This window comes from Glycine soja, chromosome 1 (assembly GCF_004193775.1).
Source record: "Glycine soja cultivar W05 chromosome 1, ASM419377v2, whole genome shotgun sequence".
NCBI lineage: Eukaryota > Viridiplantae > Streptophyta > Magnoliopsida > Fabales > Fabaceae > Glycine > Glycine soja.
The window spans coordinates 3,064,667-3,087,736 of NC_041002.1; the positions used below are offsets into that span (position 1 = coordinate 3,064,667).

At 34.1% G+C, this 23,070-nt stretch overlaps 3 protein-coding genes and 1 long non-coding RNA gene across 4 annotated transcripts; 2 read left to right on the forward strand and 2 right to left on the reverse strand.

The window, feature by feature from the left end:
* Positions 1-561: 561 nt before the first annotated feature.
* On the reverse strand, positions 562-4,700 carry LOC114409746 (ATP-citrate synthase alpha chain protein 1-like). Its single transcript, XM_028373326.1, has 13 exons — positions 4,478-4,700; positions 4,113-4,222; positions 3,379-3,555; positions 3,115-3,276; positions 2,928-3,008; positions 2,741-2,792; positions 2,493-2,607; positions 2,290-2,371; positions 1,678-1,773; positions 1,489-1,590; positions 1,184-1,300; positions 979-1,095; positions 562-855 (listed from the first exon to the last, which is right to left on the reverse strand). Exons 2-13 carry the CDS (start codon positions 4,209-4,211, stop codon positions 784-786), a joined length of 1,272 nt encoding a protein of 423 aa, XP_028229127.1. The 5' UTR covers positions 4,212-4,222; positions 4,478-4,700; the 3' UTR covers positions 562-783.
* A 4,504-nt stretch (positions 4,701-9,204) lies between these two features.
* LOC114406410 (heat shock 70 kDa protein 5-like) lies at positions 9,205-11,436 on the reverse strand. Its single transcript, XM_028369107.1, has 2 exons — positions 11,393-11,436; positions 9,205-9,673 (listed from the first exon to the last, which is right to left on the reverse strand). The coding sequence occupies exons 1-2, from the start codon at positions 11,434-11,436 to the stop codon at positions 9,205-9,207; spliced, it is 513 nt and encodes a 170-aa protein (XP_028224908.1).
* Positions 11,437-17,428: 5,992 nt separating this feature from the next.
* On the forward strand, positions 17,429-18,984 carry LOC114400823. The gene is made up of 2 exons (XR_003664021.1): positions 17,429-18,027; positions 18,707-18,984. It is a non-coding gene; the product is annotated as an uncharacterized LOC114400823 (long non-coding RNA).
* A 773-nt stretch (positions 18,985-19,757) lies between these two features.
* LOC114409754 (signal recognition particle receptor subunit beta-like) lies at positions 19,758-22,509 on the forward strand. Its single transcript, XM_028373337.1, has 6 exons — positions 19,758-20,100; positions 20,190-20,272; positions 20,877-20,963; positions 21,200-21,348; positions 21,573-21,704; positions 22,049-22,509. The coding sequence occupies exons 1-6, from the start codon at positions 19,962-19,964 to the stop codon at positions 22,236-22,238; spliced, it is 780 nt and encodes a 259-aa protein (XP_028229138.1). The 5' UTR covers positions 19,758-19,961; the 3' UTR covers positions 22,239-22,509.
* The last annotated feature ends 561 nt before the right edge of the window (positions 22,510-23,070 follow it).

Genomic DNA, 23,070 nt, shown 5'->3' on the forward strand with positions numbered 1-23,070 from the left:
ACAAGAGGATAGCAGCTAAATCAAATGTTCCTCGTATGATGAAGAAATTTTAGCATGATCTGAGACTGATAGTCCCAGTCAAAATCTCTAACCATATTTTTTAATTTAGGAAAAAAAAATAATAGTGTATCATATGAAAATTAGTTGGGATCACAAATTTGACGATGTTGTAATTTCTCTCTGAAATGACCATACCAATTAAAGCTGGTATGTTTCTGTGGAACACAAACATGAATCCCACACTTTCCAAGTTGTCTTGTTGGAACTTGGAAGAACATACATTTACTATAGTTAATTTGAAGCCTAAAAAAATCTAAAGACAATCCATTACCCATATTTCTTACCCTTCACTTCTTTCACATTAATTTTTGGTGAAACACTTTGTTCACATCAAGGTTAGGTTGTTGTATATGAACGTAGAATATGCAAAAAGTTTTAGCAGCGGAAATTATGCAAATGTAAGGTGTTGTATATTAATTTTTTTTGCTTCTGCAAGGATTTTTGTTTAGGAGGGGGGGCAAGAGGGCATAAGAAAACAGATCAAAACGCAGGGAAAAAAAATGCAACAGTCAAATGAAAAACACTCTTTATTGTGTCAAGACAACACCATCAGAATTCTACAAAAACAATATGACAAGCCTGGCCACTCTTTCTTGTATGGACTGATTTCATAAACATTCTCTAACTATATTTCCGAATTTCAGGAATGGGCAAGGAAATTAAGAATCAAACGTTCACTTCAGACTTGCCATGAAAATACTATAAATGAAGGTGTTGTTGACCTTAAGCGGCAGCAGTAATGAACTGTATTGCCTCTTTGCATATACCAGTCATTGTGGCTTCAGGTCCATAAACCTGTAAAAAAGATAGATAACCAAAAAGATTAAAGACTGTTCCTCAGGGAAAATTTTCCTAACAGCATCAATTGGTTGTTCAATACTTCAATACAATCAATAATAAAGGCATGAGTTGGGTTACCTCAATGGGGATGCCAATATCCTCTCCAAGCGCTCGCATCAAAGCTAGACCCTTCTGGTAGTTGGGACCCCCTCTCCTCACAAAGATGTGCATCCTTGCTGCTTTCAATTTTGACTCCTGAATTGCAATAGCTCAACACTCAATTAACTACTAGAAGAAGATTCTCATCATACATCTGAACCAATCTCTATGATCATAGGCTTACCTTCTCCTTCAATGCCCGAATTATACCACTAAATGTGGCAGCAACATCAGTAAAGTTGGCTATGCCTCCTCCTATCACAAGAGCTCTCTTCTGGTCATCAGGGTTTGCAGTTGCACACTGGAAAGAAAAAAGGAGGTTATAATACATACAAAATACCAATGGTATCAGGTGCAAGGTTAGCATGCATATCATAAGAGCTATATTTGGACACTTCAGACAAGGACAGTCTGATCATGTAAGCATGAATGCTAAATCTCTAAATTGATATTAAGACCAAAAACAAAGCAGAGATATAGGTTAATTACATCAATTACAACTCTGGCGTACTGCAAGACCTCCTCTTCTTTGGGTGCACCACTGTATTCAGCATAGTTTCCAAGCTCAGATGCAAAGCCAAGATCTCCTACCTGTTTAATTATTGTACTACATATGTTGTCACTTAATGTTACAAATGTTTTAGCTATGAATTTGGTGTTAAAATAAGAGAAACACACCGTATCAGCATAGATGACACTAGCACCTCCCCCAGCTACCATTGTCCAAATTCGGCCCTTTGGGTTCAACACTGTGAATTTTAAGGATGCACTTGTCTGCAAATAGTAAATAAACAAACAAATTAATTATCAAAATTACAACTATAAGCAATAGTATTATTGCATTCATCAATACATTACTGATGACAGCTGTTAGAGAAGTACGAGGAATAAGAGCAAGTGATACTGAGAACCTAAAAGGATTAGAGTACTTTCAATTAAAGCTCTGTTTTAATAAGCTTTTATTACATGAGAGCTTATATTATGAATTTACCACAATACTTGTTGAAATAAGCTAAGAAGAGCTTATACGAAATAAGTTTCTTATTACCTATAAGCTCTCTCAAACACCCCCAAAGACCTAAATCATTTTTACTTCCCAAGATTCCCCCATACAGTTTCAGAATAATAGCAGGTTTAACTCAATTAAAGTTTTTACCCTCGGTAAAGAAAAAAAAAACATGTGCTATGTACACAAACAGACAGACACAGTCACACAAACACAGACACATCTTATGGACATAGTTTTATCGAATAAGATTGTAAATGCAGGGCAAAGTTATATTTGTGCACCTTTTCATCTAATCCATGAATGAAAGACTCGGTGGCACTCATAACCCTTCCAAATGGCAGTGGAAATTCAATGTCTCCCCATCTACAACAAATTCAACCAATGTTAGCCGCAAAATATCCATCAGTTTTACATTATGAAATAGAAATATAGTATTATATCCTTGAAAATAACACTTGGCATTTACTAGAGGGAAAGAACCCACTTCTTGAAGTTCTTGAAAGCAGCAGTGTCATCTAGCTCGCCTCTCATATCCAAAGGATAAGGCTTTCCATCAACCAATGTGAAAGGATTCATCTCTAAGAAAGTAAAATCCAGGTCTAAAACAAAAGAAAAGTAAATAAATAAATACATAAAATAAATGGCACAATTTAAATGTTAACTGTTAATAAAGTTGATTGCAGAAGCTCAACCAGTGGTGTTTTGATAACTTGATATATATATTTTGTATACCTTGAAACAGAGTGAAAACCACTTTGAGAAACTCCTCAATTTCTCCCTTGATCTGTAGAAAAAGTACAGGATTCAATCACATGGTCCAATTCATTTACATCACGAATCAAAGTAATATGCATAAACACAAGTATGGTTAAAACTCCAAACTTAATCTGTTCATAAAATAACAATTAACTGAATTTACCTCCAAGGGAAGGGTTGCAACAAGTGGGGCAACAATTTCTGACGTAAGAGACACTCCTGTTGGAACAAATGCAGTCTTAACCTGAAGTATGAATAAACCGCATCGTAACATATATAAGGGGAAATTTCACATGCACAAAATATATAAACTATTTAATCTGAAAGGTGAAAAATATGTATTTTAGTACCTTATCCCAGTTGTCTTCAATTTCAATTCCTCCACATTCTGAAAAGCTTATGCTGTTCCCAAGTCTCTCGGAGACAATGTTAAGGTAAAACTCTTCATTGTGTGGGATGAAAGGTTCGACAATGAAAGTTGTTATGGGTCCTTTGCATCCACTCATCTCAACCTATATATTAGAGAAAGACATAACTAAATACATCAAGGGTTGAAAGGGAAACACTGCGAACAACTAATAAAATAAAGAGGGAAAACCACGGTAATAAAGCACCTCTTTTCCAAGACGCTCCTTCACAAACGAAACAACTTGTGCAAAATCCAAATTTAAGGCAACCAAACCACTTTTGCCACGCTTTCCAAATAACATGTCAGGTTTCACAACCAATTTAGAAGATGAAAGCCAGGGTTCCTTCTCTTGTAGCTCAGTGAAATCAGTTGATGCAGTAATCTTGAAACACAAACAGAAACAAATTCATTAATCATTACTCGAGTTTGATATGCACCATGCAACATGAGCCACGTGTAGAGTGGTAAAAGATTATGAATTTAGCTATAACTACTTTAAAAGTAAACTACTTTAAAAGTCACACGTGATGATATTAAATGGTTGACAGTATAAGTTATTTTACATTGACAATACATGAAAAAAAATTTGTTGGATCACAATACATGAAAATTAAACTCAAAGATTATTGATTTCCAAAAACTAGAATTTTTTTTTTCATTTGCATTCCCATTATAAAGTAGAATAAAGAATACATGCACTGACAGTGTATGTGTCTTTTACCCTACATTCAATCACAAACCATCATGTAGGTAATGACTTAAACCAATTAAACTCAATAAAGTAATTAACATGACTTAAATGACCAATTAAAGTTTCTCATTGAAGTGAAACTGAACTCATCTGAGAGTTAAACTAACTTTCGCTGATAGATCATAAGATCTTACGCATTATGCGCACATTAATCTTTATACCAATCAACTCATGATATGAGTACTCACTTGTGCAGACTTGATCGGCAACTCCTTGCCAGAAAGTCTCTTAAAGTGCTCCTTCAACAACCTCTTTGAGTCATACTCTCTGATCTTCTTACGCGCCATTTTTCCTTACTCTACTCCATCAACAAAAAACTCAAAAATCAATGATTCGTCATAACAGATCTGAACAACAACAACCACACAAGCAACAAACTCAAACACCAAGTCCTATTTACAATAAAAATAAATAAATAGAAAGACCCCATCTAAAATTCGCTTCTGGGGGCCTCAAAATTCAGATCAAAATTGGAACTTTATGGCTCAGACATTGTACGGAACACGCAGAAACGCGAAACAAAGGAACAAGGAGAAGAAATGCATGGAATTACCGTTAGATGGAGAAAGGGGTGAGGAAGAGGCAGGTGAGTGGATAGATCTAAAGAACGAGTGGAACGAATGGGGAGAGTGTGTGATGGCTATATTTATAGGTGAAGGCTTTGATTATTTTAATTTTAATTTGTTTGGAGAAAAGAAAATGATGTGGTTGTTGGGTTGGTGAAGTTTTAGAGGGAGATTGAAAGAGGAATTGAATTAGGCAAAAACACATACGCATCACGGCTTACCCACCTACTACTACTCCTTCCTTTTAACCAACGTCTAAGTTTCTGCTTTCATTCAACCCAATGGCTACAAATCTTTGGACATGTAATGTATTTGGATCTTTGTTTGGTATATATTTTTTCTTAGAAATGTTATCCGCACATTAAAAAAATTTGACACATTTTTTTTACACTGTCAAGTGTATATTTTTTCTCTTCTTTTTTTGAATGGAATAGGAAAAGGAATATAATAAACAATGTGATTGACAAGAAGAAAAGTGTATATACAAAAGGAATGTAAGGGAAAATGTATAAAAATAAATAAATTATGTTTAAAGAATGAAGCTTTGATATCCTTGAATTTTTATTTTTATTTTTAAAAAAAAAAACACACTTTTTTACGGCAAGTATCTTTAAATGATGATTAAAATTTAATTTTTTCTTTTAGAAAAAATATTGTTGGAGATTTTTAGATTTTTTTTATTTGTAAAAATTGAAAGCAGATATAAAAGAATTTATAATAATTCATGACGCATTATTCTCAATGATATACCATAATCAATTAGTTAAGATAGATCTCCTTTAAGATTTGTAGATAATTAAAGTGATTTTTTTCTTTTAATATTTTTTTTTTAAAATACAAGTCAATAATCAAACTTGTTCTCATTGAGAACTAATTAAAAATTCGGTCTTCTATTTCAGGGGTCGAGCATAGCATAAGTATAGTGTTTAAGTCATTATTTTGTCCCCTATGGGTCATTTAACTGTGCTCTACTACTAGTAACTGATGGATGAAGGATGCCAGGTAATATTACAATGATTAATTATAAATTAGAAATAATTAATAGTTGTGTTCATAAAGGTAAAACTAATGCAATTTTTCACCTGCACTAACCTGATTTATGGTACGTTCATTGTTATACTAGTCTTGCTCAATTATGTCTACAATCCAAAATGCCCTAGTTGGTACTTACAAAATAGAGTGAAAGAAAAGGAAAGCAACTAAGCAAGAGTGCGGATTGCAGCAAATTTTAATCATTTGGTACATGCAAAATAGGTGAGAAATTTTTGAAATTGTTGCATGCAAACATTTCTGCTCTCAAATGAAAAGAAAAAAAGGAGTGCAAATTGTCATTGTTACAAGGAACTTATAATATTATCCTTTATTCTCTCATGAGTCTTGTAAGAACTCAAAGTTCTTTTAAAGCCAAACTATATTGTTAAATCTCACAGAGTACGGACTAAAAAGGACACATGACGGCGTGTCTGACACGGACACATGACAATCATATGTGAAACACATTTTTGTAGTGTCTAAATTATAAATGTATATATGACGCATTCATTTGTCCTATATTTTAAACTTTAACTATATCTTAATGTGTGGGTGAGAAGTTCGTGCTTACATAGGATTCAAAACCAATTATGCTTGTACAAGCATAATCAATTATATTACAAAAATATAAAATAATCAAATATGCATATAAAATAAGCATAAATAATTTGAAGTGGGATTTCAACTAATATGAAGTTTGAAGTTAATATTACAAGTTTCTGCGTTAAACAGAAAATAACACAGATTTAGAACCAAATTGACAAAAATATTCTTGATCTTACCCTTTCATTGTAATTGTGGGATTTTAACTTCTATCTTTTTTTCATTTTCAACATTGATAATTATCTCTTTCTGAGGTTACAAGGGGGGTTACGCCTAATTGTTATCGTGAGTATTTCTCTATTTAGTTTTTTTGTCGCTATTTATCAACATGTAAACTCAGCAAGAAAATAAAAGGTACCTGTTGAATTTGATGCTTCTACTATGCTAGTTAATATGGAAATATCACAATCAATTTGAACACGATACATAAACAATAAACCCACGTGACATAAACAGCTTCGATTGTGAGCAATTTATCATGACAACAAATAAATAAATAAATAGTAGTATCAATTATCATCAAGCCTTGGATATGAGAAGTTTCAATTGATACATGAAGAAGACAGGGTGATAAGAATTGAAGCAGCCCTCCTCTTTTGAAGTCAATACATTAGAGTATAATTAAACTATAAAGGCACGCACACGAGTTATTATTTGCCCATATTTGGATTTCGAAAATGTGTCACCTACCTCAAACATGCGACGTAAAAGTTAACTCAACATTGAGTTAAATTAGTTGTTGATCAACAATGGCAACCTTGGGTTTAGCGAAGAATTACCAATTACTACTATATTTTCACTGGGCTATGGATCCTTGGAGTTCAAGTATAAATTTTACCCAGTACAATTTGGATTGAATTGTTTTTATAATTAACTCTTTTAAGAGTAAAGATCCATGCAGTTTGTAATAATAATAATAATAATAATAATAATAATAATAATAATAATAATAATAATAATAATAATAATAACATTTTTGTAAATATCACGAAACGAACGACGTCATTTTTGGCAAAAACCGCAGTGATATTTGACGCGCCTCATTAAACGACAACGTTGCCGTAAAAAACATCGTCGTATTTGAATGCACGCATTCAATACAACGACGTTTGTTAATACAACACCGTCGTTGTAACAATTTTTTAAATTATTTTTCATCTCCGAAAAAATCGTGCCGCCATTACCTAGCTTTCTTGTTTTCGTTGTGCCCTTCATCCCTAGCCGCGCACGTTATCCCTTTCATCTGAGAAAAAGTTTTTTTCGTGTTTGTGTTACCTACCCTTTGTCGTCGTGGCCTCCTTCATGGGCTTCCGCAGTTCGTGGGTCATGTGTAACTCCGGCCTAGGTTGTTGTTGGTGAGGTAAGTAAAGTTTGGATGTCATGTTTTATTAAACATAATGTTGCATTGCATTAGGACAAACACGACATACTTGGGTTTGTGAATGCATGTTGCAGTTCCTGCATTGCATTGAAAAATAGTGTTATAGAAGTTGATTCATGTAATTTTTTTTTCTGTGTACACTAGTAAAATCCTACCTCTTGTGAGAATAAGCACAACTTAGTTTTGAATGTTTGGAATAGAACCAAGGAAAGTTCAAAAGATAAAAGGCTTTGCCATTTTAAATTTTTTGAGGATTTGTGCTTCCTGTGATTGAACATAATCCTTTTATGTGCAATTGAGTAGATCAATGATGTATTTCCTTATAATGTGTAGCACTATAATGGAATAGCAGAGTGGGACGACATTAGGCTGTTGTTTGATTCAAATAACAGGCATAATAAAAGATACATTGCTTCTTATATCGGCCCTACTCCTTACCATGATATAGGGTTCTAAACCCATTTTAACTCTTGAAACAGTGTTGACATCAGTAGTTGTTGTTATTGCTCCTACATTGATGGTGACTGTGTGTGTCAAGTTTTTTATGATGAATTTCTTAAATTTTTTGTTTCTGTTTTCAAGTATTTATATATGTAATATAAATTGTTCAGTTTGTATTATAACATTTACAATAACAGTCATCCAGCTTCCTACTATTCCACTATAGCATTTTTAGAGTTGGCTGCTACTTGCTGCTATCTGAGATTGATAATTAGATTGTAAATAGGTTCATTATTTTATTTTTCTTTCATCTGTATCAATTACTAAATTGAACCACTTCAGTTCAACACTAGCTAATATATGGATATGTTGTCATTAAGCTTATTCACTCACTGTATTATGTTTCAGGAACAAGTACTTGTGGAACAGCTTATTAGGAAGTCCAAGATACAGGTACTTACATGATTCCACTTGCAATTGTCAGCTTACAATACATGTAAAGTTTTTGTTTAAATATCGATTTGTATTGAAGTTTTAGTTTGAAATTTTGTTTCTTAAATATAAGTTTGTAATCAGACTTTGTATGAAATATTAATGAATTGTTGTGAACTTTGGTGAGTGTCATGTCATATTGTTGCAAACATGTCCTGTTCCATGAAGAGTAACCTACAATTTCTGGATTGATGCACACACCATTCTTTATAGCAATGTCCTTTAATCAAAATAGGCTCTGAAAGATTGCATGTTTGGCCTCTACTTTTTGTGTTGGGTGTATTGCATGCATTGAGTCTTGGTCCTTTGCTCCTGTGGTGGTACAATAGTTATTTGAAGTCCAAAAATTTCCATCATATTTTGTCACTTTGAATGTACAGTATCATAGATAATTTGTAGGCTATAGTCAATTTTGTTTCCTATTATTGTCTTTGATATTCTGTGAGCTGATTGAACTTGGCTGCATATTTTCTGGAATTGGACTATTTCTAAGTATAATTTCTGTTTTCGTATGCCTTTCTCCTGTTTTCTGTAAAACTAGGCATCATGTATCATCGGTATTTTCATTCTATTAGTTTAACTGCATGTTTAACTTTTATGTCTAAACCTCCCACTATGCATATCTTTGGAGCAAATTGCACTCCTATAGTACCTACTCCCTTAGCAGTTGTTGTTCTTAATTGGGCAGTTTTTTGTTGTACTCAAACAGTAATTTTGTTTCTTGTACTCAAACTCCTCTATCTATGCGAATTGGTTACACTATAGTCAGTCTATCGTTTCATCCACTGCTTCTTCAATCTTGCTCGCACTCTCCCTCATTTGATAAGCGTAATTCACCTTTACCTTCTTCTTTGGCACCTCGTATTCTACCTTGTACCACTTTAGTTTGTCACCATTCTTCTTATCTCTTCCGGGTTCAGCCTTTTGTGCTTGTTGTTGGTTGTGATCTTTTTTATTCCTATGTTTGTATCTTCCATGGTGAACCTCCACAATGTCATTGACATCCACATCAAAAATAGCGTTGATTTGTGGCACTCCCTTTGGTAATGGATGGAACCCGTAGAGGAGAAACTTGTTGACAAAGAAGTTATCCTTTGTGTTAAGTCGTTCTCCCTCGAACACTTCCACCGTAAAAGATTTCTGATTCTTGTAGAAGGTAGAACAGAGGGTGCGAAGCAAAGATTTCTGATTGTACTTAAATACCTTGAAACAGTAGGTGTGCCTTTTACTTGGTCTAATGGTAGAAGGGGTCAAAATGTTATTGATATGTGGTTAGATAGAACTGTTTGCAATGTTGAATTCCTGGATTGCTAGGACTCTTTCTTGTAGCACTCTTCCTAAGCTCTCTCCATGTAACATACTTAATGGGAAGAAAAGTCCATAGTGTAGTGGCATAGTTGTGGGGATAGAAACATGGCTTTTTTTTCCATAAAATGGCAGCCATTAAGAGGAAAACTCAGAAAATACTGCCCCTGTACCAAATGGCTATGGAGGTTTCTTCTATCAATCTTTGTGGGACATCATTGGAAATGATGTTTTATAATTCCACTCTTAATTTCTTTCTAAGAGAATTGAAAGCCTTCTGCTCAACTCCATCAACTAAGCACTGCTCAACCAGATTAACAATAACTAAAGCCAAATAAGGGAAAAAGGATTTTGTAGGTTACTATAAAAGCATATTTAATAGTAACATGCTTAGCCAAATAGACTCCAAGAAAAAGTTTATATACTATTCGAAAGGATAAAAAAGTCTAATACAACCAAATTGGTTAACACATACAATTTTTAAGGTTTAATTTGCTTGGGCCTGAAGCTTGTAATTAGAAAGATTAGGAATTTCTGAGTCCTTTTGGTTGAAGTCAATGTATCATATGGAGCGTATATGATTGCTTCCTCAAGTGAAACTTGTATTAACTTTCTCATTTTCTTTATGGTTTGGTTGTTATCCTTAATTTCTCATTAAAAGCTCATTTGATATCATGATCTATACAAAATTCAGAGTAACTTATAGTCCAAGAAGATTAATTTTATTATCTTGTTATATTTATGTTAACTAGCTTGGACAATTTTATTAGCTATTAGTCTTAATTAAGCAGGAAATTCATATATATATAATTCTCCTAGGTCAGTACAAGCATAATTATGACAGAGATATTGTTAACAGTACCCAACATTAAAGGCAATGAAGATGAGTGGAATTATGAGCTTCTTTGGACTTATGTCTAACCTAGCTTATGTTCAAGCCCATGAGGCTACTCTATGTTTGACATGAGTTACCAATTAACAAGTTAGGAGCAATGATGATATAATAGAGCTTCCTCTATCTGCCCTAAAGAAGCTCTACAACTGACCCATAATGTTTAAAAATAGTAAATGATGATCATAACATTTCTTCAATGAACTTATAAGTTGTTGTACTTATTGTCTATGTAGTATGAAATTTTGGCATGTATTCAACCTGATCATGCTGAAGCATTGTTGTTTATACAATGACTAATTTGTCAAAATTCAAGCTTACCTCAAATGTTTGCATACTCAACTTTTGAATGCATTACCCATGCTTTAAGTCTGCTATAACCATATGAATAATTTGCTTACAGAGCAAGAAGAATAATGGTAGTCATATACACCTCTCACACATCACCTCAATTACTTATAATTGACTAATAGAGCAACTAATAAGTCAATAATATACTGAACCAGCTAACTAGCTATAGTTAATGACGAATGTTAGTACAATCCCTTTAACATTGTGTAAGTGGCATTAGTTGAGGGTAGAGTCCTCAACTTTCACTTTTCTTTAATTTTATCAGCTTCAAAGAAGCCGGAAGAAAAGCTAGCAATATAAAAGTAGGCAAACGTTGTTCATATTCCAAGTTAAGGAAAATCATATAAAAGTAAACAATAAATATGTTCATATTCCAAAGACTATGATGCATATCTGTCCAAAAACAGTGATGCAGATCTGTCCACGTTGTTTGCTTGTTGATTCGTCATTTCCAGTTCCTGAACCTTCTTAAGCCACTCCTCTAGTTCCTCACACTTTCAATTTGTTTCTGCCAATGTTGTTCATTCTTCTTAACAGTTTGAATTGCAGGTTGTTCCAATTCCATATATTCGAACTTCGCTTCAGCCCATTTTTTGAGGAACCAATGTTTTCCAGAGTTTGTCATTTGGTTCCTCAGCCACTCTCGGTGCTTGTTTGAAGTCATGGACTGGTTTTAGGTTCTCATTCTAAGCGTAAATAAGTTGTTATTTTGCTTTGTTTAGGTCTTGTTGAGCAACATGCAATGGATTCTGTAGCAATTTACCCTTTGCAGCTTTGGGGGTTGTTCAAGGAATATGTACCCAAACATGATAGTGCAGATACCCTTAAAAGAAAACCAATATGCATTTTTCAATTGTTTTTTTTCACACAAGTTTAATTAAACTCCGTGCACTGCCAATGTCTTCCAATCTGTGACAATTTGTTTTTTGTTTGTAGGTAGTACCTTCTCACAAAAACGTTAGAAGTACTAAATTGTCCCACCTACTTAGGAGTTCAATCTACAATGTTGTGCATTTATTTTGTGTTTCATGAAGGCCTCATTGGAAGAACAAACGACATAGGGTACGTTTGTCCCCCATGGACATGAAGACATACTTAACACTGTCATTGGGCGATTGGATCATGGAGGGCGTGTTCGTGCAGCGGGGTTTGGGGTCACAATAAGTCAATACTTTGGAAAGACAACACGTGCCTGCAGTAGCTAAACAACATCCATCAGCCAACTACAGTTGGCTGAAATAATAGGAACCCTTAAGGAAGAGTGGAGGAATGAAATGAAAGAAGAAAACAAACAAAGTCTAGAGATATTCAAACATGAGTTGAAGGAACAAATCATACTTGAGATGTCGCAAAGGGGACCGCCCATCTCAGCACCTATTCAGTCAGATATACAACAAATCTTAGGTGCACGAGTGAGCACAAAAGGGAGCAATGCGGAGGCTCTATCGTACGCGAAGATTGTACAGAGTTGGTGGCCTTGGGAAAAACATATGACAGAGGCTCTACCATACACGGTGTGGCTTATGCACATGATATCCTAAGGGTTAGTGTTGACAAAGTTATTAACGGTGACCCTGAAGTCCCATTGCTGACATCAGAGATTAAGTATGTTAGGCAGACGCTTGACACATTCATTGCATGGCCAACACCACTTGTAAAATTGGTCTCAAATGAGGTATTTTAATTTTTTTTGTTTTCCAATTCTATACATACATACATATATAAAAATTAGTTACTAACATTAATTTAATTATTGGTTTCATTAAATATTTAGCTTACAGGCAGTACTCAAAATAAAGTCAATGAAGTTGTTCAACCGGTCAATGATGTTGATGTAGATGACCCCTTGCACGAGTTGATTAAGAGCCTCGTTGACATTTATGAGAAGCCTGTTGAGTTAGTGTGGGATGTAACTAAATTTGGAATTCCTAATGTAGCTACATCGTTGTTTGTAACTTGTACTGATGTGAACGAAATAATATCAGACGTACAGTGTTTGAACATTGTTATACTATAGTTGTGGACCATGTAAGTAAAATTCATGCCATTGACTAATAATTCCATATTGGTGTGTTATATACATGATGTTAACTGAATTTTTCAAATGTTCAAAATAGGTATATGGATGACTGGAATAATAGCTTGGGCCAAGGATCGGTGTATGGATTCCTTGAGCCGCAGGCTATACTGAATGCAAAGGATAGACGAGGAGAATCTCAACAATACATTGAAAAATGGCTTAAGGAATTGCACCGAGAGGTCTATCTAGGAGTTTATTTGAATCAGTAAGTAAAATATATTTATGCTATCCCTGTAAATGATGTTTGTCTTATTGATACATCACTGTTGTGTCAAATGTAGGGGCCATTGGCAGCTCTTTGTTTTGTTTCCAACAAACAATCTTGTTGTGTGGTTTTTTTCTTTGCATAGAAAGCTAGATGTTCATATAAAAGTTGCAATTAAAAAGTTAAGTAACTCATTTTAAGTCGTTCAATGTTTGTTATAGAATAGGGGTACAAAAATAGTGTTGCCCACATTAGCTTACGATTTTAATGTTCCAATGCAGTGCATTTAAGACATTAAAAATGACTTATGAGGGGAAATTTGATGAAACTACACCACGGTGGATTGAAGTGAAGGTTAGTCATACAATAAAAAATTGTTTCCACATGATTTCCATTTATTAAACATGTGAATTCTAACTTGAATGAATTATCCCATTCAATGTAGAGTCACGTTCAAAGCGGAGGCTATGAGTGTGGCTATTATGTCATGCATTGGATGTGGAACATAATCGGTTGGGAGTTGAAGACTGATTGGACACTGGTAAATTTTGTATCCCCAAAAGGATGACAGCAAATCGTTATTTTCTATTCATTTTTTACCAAAAAATCTATAATTACTTGTATTTTATAATGTGTAATGGTTCGCTGAAGGCATGCCACTAGACATCAACACCATTACAACATTATGGAAAAAATGGACAGAATATTTTTTTTAAACTTAGAAGCATCCAATGTAGAAAGCTTTAGTTCAGATGCGAACAACCACTTTGGTGTTTGTGATGTATTTGTTTAAGTGTTACAAACAATTTAGTTGTTGTAATGACTTTTATGTGTCAATAACAATAGATATTTGTTCATTTCATTTTCATATGCACTGAAAGATTGAGACAATGTGTTGTATTTGCATTCGGTATTTGCGTGGGTACGATAATTGTTTGTTGTGCAACCAACCTGGCAATTTGTGCAGGTCTTTCCAAAGGTGGCAAATGAAAACTACTAATCATTGCAAGTATATTGTTATAAAGTCTAAGAGCCCTTAAAAAGGTAACTCATAATCATTTAAGCTTTTGTTTCAAATTTGACAATATTGGTGCCTAAATGTGTTTGTTCATTGTTACTCGAGTCCGTTATGTGTACACAACCACTGATTTCAAAAACCTTACAAGATTTTATAAATCATTGGCAGTCAAGCCAATTTGTTATAGAAGATGCAGTAGACATTTCACAGTTGTCAAATCTTGTGTGGAGTTCATCACAAGGTAAACCCAATTACTTGTTATGTCATGTGCTTCATTATCCATCATGCCTTCTATTTTCTATGTTAAAAATATTTATTAAAGCACTCATAAGTGGTCTGTTGATATATAGCTGCTTTCTTCTATAGTTTGTTGCATTGGTTGCGACACTTCCAATATCTGACTTAGGTCAAGAAGCTTAGCTAAAGACGATTTCGAAAACAACATTGGTTTCAACCTTAGTTTGTTGGCCGTTTTGATTTTGTTGCAGTGTGAAAATGAATACAATGTTGGTTGTTTGAGGTATCACAACATGGCATATTTAAATGTATGTTGTTCCTGTCATGTCTTTATGTAAGGAACAATATACTTTTGACTCCAACTTCTCTTTTGCCTGTTGGCCATAATATGTGTCAAAATAATTACAGGAACTGCCAGAAGGTAATTGGCTTTGTTGCAATGATTGCACATGAATAGACTCTATTTTGGAGGTTGTTTCAATGTTTCATGTAATTACTGTTTACCCTTCTGAATTTATCAATAACAATTTGTTGTCAAACAAATTTTATAAAGGTAGTTTTCCTTGTTTGTTCCCTAACAAATGATGGAGTTGCTTTGGTGTTTTAGGCCCTTATTTTTTGTTATTGTCCTTCATTTTCTCAGTTAAGCTTCACCTTACACTGTTATGTGTTGCCCTCCAAGTGGTCTCCAATAACAGTCTCATGCTGATTGTGATGCATAGTAGGTATTGTTTTGATAAAGTGGTCATCATTGTGCAGTCACCACTGGTGATATGTGAATTTTTGTCTGTGATTTTTGTCATATGCGAAGTGGGATCAGGTTTTTGTAGTTGATTTCTGTCATGCCTCCTTGATAATTGATAGTGTAAGTAATGTAAAGGCTGTAGAAAACTAATGAATCATAATAATGGCCATGCATTGAATATCAATCGAGTTGATTAACAACAGAAGGCTATCCAATATTGGAGTATGATTTTGTATTTGCATTCAAACTTCAAAGTTCATCTTTAGCAGATCATGAAGGTCCTGTTGGATTATTGGAGGAGTTATACATTGGGTAGGAAGCCAACATAGCTATGGCACAAAGTCCCTCATTTTTAGATATGTTCCTTTGCATTCTGATGTTAAATTAAGATACTCCCTGCAATCACCAATAAATACTCCCTGCAATGATTTTTATGTAAAATTAACATACTTTTTTTTTTCAATGTTGACAACAAATAGTGAAATTAAAATCAGCTTGGTTTCCAGAAATCATGCAACTACAGAATATGATGCACAGGTGATTTCAGTTTTATATATTTAGAACACAAAAGCATACATGATTAATTTCCTTAGTAATTATCTAAAATTAAACACGCAGGCAGATCTCTCGAGTGTTGGTGCAATCTTATTTGAGCTTGTTACAGGAAGAACCCCAATCAATGGAAATAATCAAATACAGGTATGGAATTGATATTAGTGCCTCTTTTTTTGTAGTCTTTTAAGTATTCTTTCAATGGTAACAAAGTAGTTTTTTCTACCAAATAATGTATATAGTTTGGTGCTATCATCATTGGTGTTGTTCTCCAATGTTTCCCAAAGTCTTTTTGCCCCTTAATTAACTTAATGTAACTTGTAATCATGAAGTCTGCAGTTACTATGAAATATTATGAAATCACAAAGTCTGAGGTTTGAATGCAAAGATTTGTGTCAGAAATTGCTACGTCGGAATCCAGGTATGTTTTGATTTTATTGAAGATTAAAATTTGAGACATAAATGAAGGGTCCATCTGTAATCGAGTTTAACATATTTAACATATTGAACAACATCAGCATCTCTAATTGTTGTGCAACAAAGAGTGTGTACCTTGGAACTACAATCTTTAGGAAATTGTGGGGTATTTTGATTCAACGTAGGTTTACTCATTTGTAATTGCTAGCTATTATTTCAATTGAAAATAAAATGGGGTAATTGTGAGGTATTATGATTTAACGTAGTTAATTTAATATTATTTAATTATATTTATTGATTATTGGTAATATAGATAATTTTTATTACTCATTCTTAGGTTTTAGTTAATTTAATATTATATAATTATATTTATTCATTATTAGTAATATAGATAATTTTGTAATTATAAATAATTATTATTAATTAACCTTAAATTTATCTGTAGGTTAATCCCCTTTTTACATCGGTGCTGACGTAAGCACCAATGTAGAAATACGTCGTTTCTAAGACAGTGCTTACGCCAGCACCGTTTCTGAAAGCAGATATTTCTACGTCGCTGCTTATGCGAGAAACGACTTAGAAAGCACATCTTACTATGTCGGTGCCTACGCCAGCACCGATTTAGAAATGACGCATTTCTACATAGGTGCTAAAGCTAACACCGACTTAGAAAATCCATTTTTTAAACACGGTCATGACATAAACAACGACTTTGAAAACACGCGTTCTAAGTCGTTGCTGACGTCACCACTATATTTGAAAGTCACCTTTCTACGTCGGTGGTTTAGATAGCACCGATTTAGAAAGCAATTTGTTTCTATAACAGTCAATTGTTGACCATTGTTGAAGCTTTTTACTTTCAACGACGTTACAATAAAAAACGGTTAACCACCATCTTTGAATACTCATTTCGACTGATGTAGAAAACGTGTTTTCTAGTGGTGAAACTAAGAATTAAATTCATATTTTTTTTAAATGATAAGGATGCATGTATAAAGAGATAAAAATAAGTATATTGAGAAATTGCAACTTGTTAAACTTCTTGAAATATTGTAGAGATTATTAAAGATGTAGATAGTGTGGCTATATAAATCAGTCCACATAATATTGTAACTCAATTTACTCATTTTGAGTAATATCCTAATAATACACATTTTTACCTTTCCTCTATTTGTTCTCTTCTACTATCTGCTTACCATGAAAGCTATATCATCCTCTACCCATAATTTTTTCACTACTTCGTTCATCTTTTTCTGTATTTGTTTTACTTCTCAATTTTTTTTTCTTTCTCGCTCTCAAAAAAATCAAAACACAAATCTATTGGTCATTCCTTTTTCTTTTTTTGATTTCAATTCTTTTTCCCGATCTCCAACTCATGGTTATTCACTACAAGTTCCTTTTTGGTTCGATTGGGTTTGGAGAAGGAATATGTGTTTCTTGGTCTCCTTTCTTGATTTCTCATCTTTGACTTCGGTTTTGATTCTTGAATTTGGCCACTTGCAATGGATTCTTGATTTCCTCATTTTTTTTCTATCCCTTTACGAACCCTAGCTACCATCTTTTCCTCTGGTTTTTTGCTCATTTGAGTCGCGATTCGTGAAACCACCACCACGACCACCAATCAATTCCTCTCTATGTCCACAACAAAAACCCTAAACATTTGTCATCGTCGCCGCGCTAGTGATTTTCGACCACTGTGATCCGCCATGCCAACGATCTCCGACGATCGTGCTCCGCCGCGACAACGATTTTCAATCGTCATTGCATTTGGATGCTTATGACGTTGGTTGTTCTCTCTAAAACTATTGTCTCAATCGATTGCTTTGTTCTATGTTTGATATTGAGATGCTTCAAGTGCTCTCTAAATGTTTGTGATTAATCTTGTTTGAAGTTAGCCTTTGATTATTTATGATTGGATTTGGACAGATGTTGTGTACGGTGGACTCTTCTTAGACGTTTTGTTTGAGCTCTGATTTGAGATTGTTGAAGCCTCCTATTGGGGTTGTTCAATTCGATTAGTTAATGAATTTTCACTTCCTATTTGGTACTATGCTACTTGCTTTCAAGTTGTTTGTAAGTATTCTTGTTTGATGACAGATTAGAGTTGTGGTTGTTGTTGCGTTCACAAAGTGTTTGTGAAAAGCTTTCATTGAAGAAAAATTTTGTGTTCTTCTATTTGTTGATGTAAGCTTCTGTCCATGGTAATTAAGCATTGTTTGAGCTTTTGTCATGGATGGTTAAGCATTGGATTGATGTTTTGCTTCTGTCTTGAGTGGTCAAACATTGTTTTGACTTCTACTCTTGATGGTTAAACCTTGTTGCTTCTATCAAGTGGTTAAACTTTGAGGTGTAATTTATGCTTGGTGGTTAAGTTTCATGGATTGATGATTGTAGTTTTTGCCAAGTGGCCTTGTGTTGTGACTTTTACTTGGTGATCAAGTTTTTGATGATTGATTTGGACTTAGTTCTATTGGAGCGACTGTCATGGAGACGCTGGAAGAAGTACTAAGGGCCTTGTAGTTGGTTGAAGACATCTAGGAGTTATACACCTCGGCTGCACCATTTCTCTTGATTGTTTTCTTGCTTATCAACCTTGTATTTTCTAGTTTCATTATCATTTGATATTTTGATGTAACTTTATATTGTCCTCTTCAAGCCACAAGTGTTGTGAATATACTTCACTTCCAACTTGTAGGGGATATTAGAGATGTAGATAGTGTTGTGAATATACTTCACTTCCACCCTGCACTTACCATGAATTCTATTAGAGATTAATAATTTAAAAATTTACAAATATATAAAAAATTACTAAATGATCGTAAACCACTTCCTCCTCCAAACATTTTATATATAAAAAGTTATCATTCTATTTTATTATTATTATTATGAATTAGGTAATGATTCAAAAAAGGTTGAATTACCCTGGAACCTGAACACTCAATATAAAAGGTTAAATTATAATTTCTACACTTGACTTACACTTGTCCTCCTCTTTGTTATTATGATCCTTACATGAAAAAATCTTATATCCTGCTCCTTATATATAAAGTTTATGCATCAATCCACCATCATTTTCTATAGTTAGAATAGTTTTAAATTGATAAAACTAAATTATTATTTCTTATAAATAAATTAAATTAAACATGCACCAAAATTTAGTTTTTATATATATAAAATGATGAAAAATAAATTTCATTTTTGTCATAAAATATAATAAATAGTATCAAATATAAGAAACTAATAAAAAACAGCCAGAAAAAATGCATTGTGGCATCTATATTTTTTTCTTTCTAGATCTATAATAAATAATTAAAGATATAATAGAAAAAAATATTTATGTTTCATTTGCTAATATTCTTTTGTTGTACATACTCCGTATATAATTTAGATATTTAATATTGTAAAATAAAAATAAAAATAATTTTTTTTCTAAAAGTCAAACAAAATGGAACATGGTGTATTAGCATTTTTCTTATAATAACTAAACCGTTTTAAGAAATAAATAGGAAACGGCATCCCTTGTCTGTCGTTTGGCATCATATTTCAAAGGAGGCTCAGAATAGCTGGTCGACACGCCAGCCAGATCCACAAATCGGAAAGAATCAGAGCGCCGTCAAAAACCGCCGTCCACGGCGGTGAAACTCGCCTTCGAATCCAGAGCCTCTCTCGGTTCCTCACTCTTCTCACATCGAGCGCAACGCCAAAAAATCGAATTTCACGATGGAAGAGTTGGAGCAGTGGAAGGAACAACTTTCTCACTTCGCTAACCTAGCTTTGGATCGTCTTCTCGAGGTTCCTCCGAATCAGCTCTACGCAGCTGCTGCAATCGTGATTTTCACAACGCTGCTTCTTCTCTCAAGTGAGTTCGCTGTTCGCTTCATTGTCGAATTCTAACGCTTCTTTTCTTTTAATCGATTATCAGTGTTTATTGTCGGTTTCTGTTTGCAGTTCGGTTGTTCAAGCGTGCGAAGTCAAACACTGTTGTGTTGGCCGGGCTCAGCGGGAGTGGAAAAACTGTTATCTTCTATCAGGTATTGGCTCCAAATCGCAATTATTGAGTTCATTGCTTCTGTTGTTAATCCTCAATTCAATTTAGCTTAGTGTGGTTTGGTTTGTATTTTGGTTAATCTGAAAAATAGAAATAAATTATATTTATAGGTTTTGTCCTTGGTGAGGAGGGACTCAGGGTTGCGTTGGGTTAGGTTAGGTCATTGTTTACAAGTTTAAGAAATGCGTAGCCTAGTGCCTTGATTGTTAGTTGTAATAATGATAATGCAACACAAGAAACAATTGTGGTTAGTTATGACCAAATGAAGCTTCTATGAGGACATTGTCTATAGTCACAGCCAATAAGCTCAGGATAACTTATAAACGTTTTCAACTCAGACTTTCCTAACTTTTTGTGCTTTTCAGTCTTATTGTAGTGCATCTTCTGTTTTTTATTGGTTGTGCTTATATGCATTGTACTCTAGCAATGATTGTTCAAAAATGAAAACATCTTGTAACATTAACAGGTGGTATTACATGTTGGGATATAATCAACTCCTTGGAAAGTATTACTAGGAATTGACTTTCCTTGTAGTGAGGTTTAGGGATAACATAATGTTCTTGACACACTTTTCATGCCTGCTGCAGCTTAGGGATGGCTCTACTCATCAGGGTACTGTTACATCAATGGAGCCTAATGAAGGCACTTTTATTCTTCACAACGAGAAAACAAGGGTAAGATTTTAGCCTCCCTCACTCAAATACTTTCTTGAATGTATAGGTGTAAGCATTTGTCTTCTCCTTTAAGATGCAAAAAATTGTGCTTCTCACCTCGTTTTCTAAAGGTGAGAAGCCCAATTTTCCTTGTTTCAGATGTCTTAGTAGCTGAAATTATACCAATCGTGTTTCATATGTTTGTTTGTACAATAGAATTGAGTAAATGTTGTCTAATATTTCCTTGATTTTAACAGAAGGGCAAGATAAAACCTGTTCATGTTGTTGATGTTCCTGGGCATTCTCGGCTTCGACCCAAACTGGATGAGTACTTGCCTCAAGCAGCTGGGATAGTTTTTGTGGTAGATGCTTTGGACTTTTTACCAAACTGCCGTGCTGCTTCAGAGTAATTCCTTCCCCTATTCAGTTGCTAGATTACCATCTTTATTTGAAGTAGCACTTCTAGTCAATATTAGCAGGGAGCCACTAGTAAGCCATGATGGGAAATATCAACATAATATCAAGATATTTTAGCATTATAACATTAAATAACTGACCATTTCCCACTACTCCTGAGGAAGAAGGGGGCAGCAGATACAGGTATACTAACATTTTCTTTTCTTTTATTAGGTACCTTTATGATCTATTGACTAAAGGAAGTGTTGTGAGGAAGAAGATTCCAGTGCTTATTCTCTGCAACAAAACAGACAAAGTCACTGCTCATACTAAAGAGTTTATCCGAAAACAGATGGAGAAGGAAATGTATGCCTTCAAGTCCCAAATCTTTTATCTCTACTCACTTTATCCGTCAGCAACTGCTTTATGATTTCATTTTATTGTCCAGTTGGATGGGACATATGCACATGCATATGCCAATGCTGTTATTGTTGATTGGTTCATACTGAAGAAGTATATTCTTATATTAAATACTGTAATTTTTTTTTAGCTTCATTCACTGTTACTTATCTTTATGCTCTCAATCAACTGATTGGTTTGTTTTGATCTTGAAAGTGTGCATAGTTATTAATTATTTAATTTACGATAGCCTGATTCTTTTCATGATTTCACTGTCAATTCTATTGTTGACTCTTGATATCATTTTCCAGAGACAAATTACGGGCATCAAGGAGTGCAATATCAGCAGCTGACATTGCAAATGAGTTCACCCTGGGGGTACCCGGTGAGCCATTTTTTTTTACCCAGTGCTCTAACAAAGTGACAACTGCAGATGCTTCTGGTTTAACTGGGGAAATATCTCAGCTGGAAGAGTTTATCAGAGAACATGTAAAGCAATAGCTGGATGTTGTGTTTAAACTTGCGGATTTTTGCTGAATTGAATGAATGTGTAGTGTTGTTCTTCTTGGTTGCTATTTCTTTGATTTCAAAGAACTGTCTGGATAAGAAGAGGCAAAAAAGAGAAAAAGGTGTTTTGGGGTGGGGCTTGGGGTGTTCGGAGTAGGAATCATGATGTTGGGATCAATAAGGATTTACTTCATTGCAAGCCCTGGTATTTTGATTGGACTATAATGATTTATCTAATTGTATCGATACTTTTATTTACTTTTTACCTTCTTCTCGGCTTTTTAGCTCCATGTTCTCAACTTTATTTTCAGATCTTTTTGGTCACTTTTAAGTTTTAACTTTTACGTTGGTTGGTGACAAAACCAAGAAAAGTTGCTAGGGGGTTTTACCGGCAAAATGCCCAATGATGCAATCATCTAACTGCTGCTCATGTAGTGATTGGTATCTAGTTCCATGGTCGGACAGAATCCGATTCTTTTAAATGTGATCAAGAGCAGCTTTAAAGGATAAAATGAGTAATTTTAATTGTTGATGAAAAAACTAATAGTAGATATTATTCTCAAATGCAGAAGAAATTCTACATGTATGGAATGTCAACCGCTGTTAAATGTATTGATAACTTTTAACTTTATTTACTTTAAAGACCAAATTGGCAAATTCAACAGGACCGCTGTTTCTAGCAAGAACTTGAAGCTGTAAATGCCGTCTCTCCCTAATGTGGTAGGACAAAAGTCCCAAATCCAGCCCAAGAATGCATGTTTTGTAATTGTAAATTACAGTGGCAACATGGTTTGTAATAACCAGTAGGTCAGTAATCACAACGGAA

Bases quoted from the DNA above. Each gene is read 5' to 3' on its own strand.
- LOC114406410 (XM_028369107.1), bottom strand. From the start codon at position 11,436: ATGACGAATCAACAAGCAAACAACGTGGACAGATCTGCATCACT. The intron at 9,674-11,392 runs GTTTTTGGACAG...TTCTACCATTAG, and splicing joins GTGGACAGATCTGCATCACT to ACCAAGTAAAAGGCACACCT.
- LOC114409746 (XM_028373326.1), bottom strand. From the start codon at position 4,211: ATGGCGCGTAAGAAGATCAGAGAGTATGACTCAAAGAGGTTGTTGAAG. The intron at 2,372-2,492 runs GTGGGTTCTTTC...AATTTGTTGTAG, and splicing joins GCTTTCAAGAACTTCAAGAA to ATGGGGAGACATTGAATTTC. The intron at 1,774-2,289 runs GTGCACAAATAT...TACTATTTGCAG, and splicing joins TTCATGGATTAGATGAAAAG to ACAAGTGCATCCTTAAAATT.
- LOC114409754 (XM_028373337.1), top strand. From the start codon at position 19,962: ATGGAAGAGTTGGAGCAGTGGAAGGAACAACTTTCTCACTTCGCTAAC. The intron at 20,964-21,199 runs GTAAGATTTTAG...TGATTTTAACAG, and splicing joins TTCACAACGAGAAAACAAGG to AAGGGCAAGATAAAACCTGT. The intron at 21,705-22,048 runs GTATGCCTTCAA...ATCATTTTCCAG, and splicing joins AAACAGATGGAGAAGGAAAT to AGACAAATTACGGGCATCAA.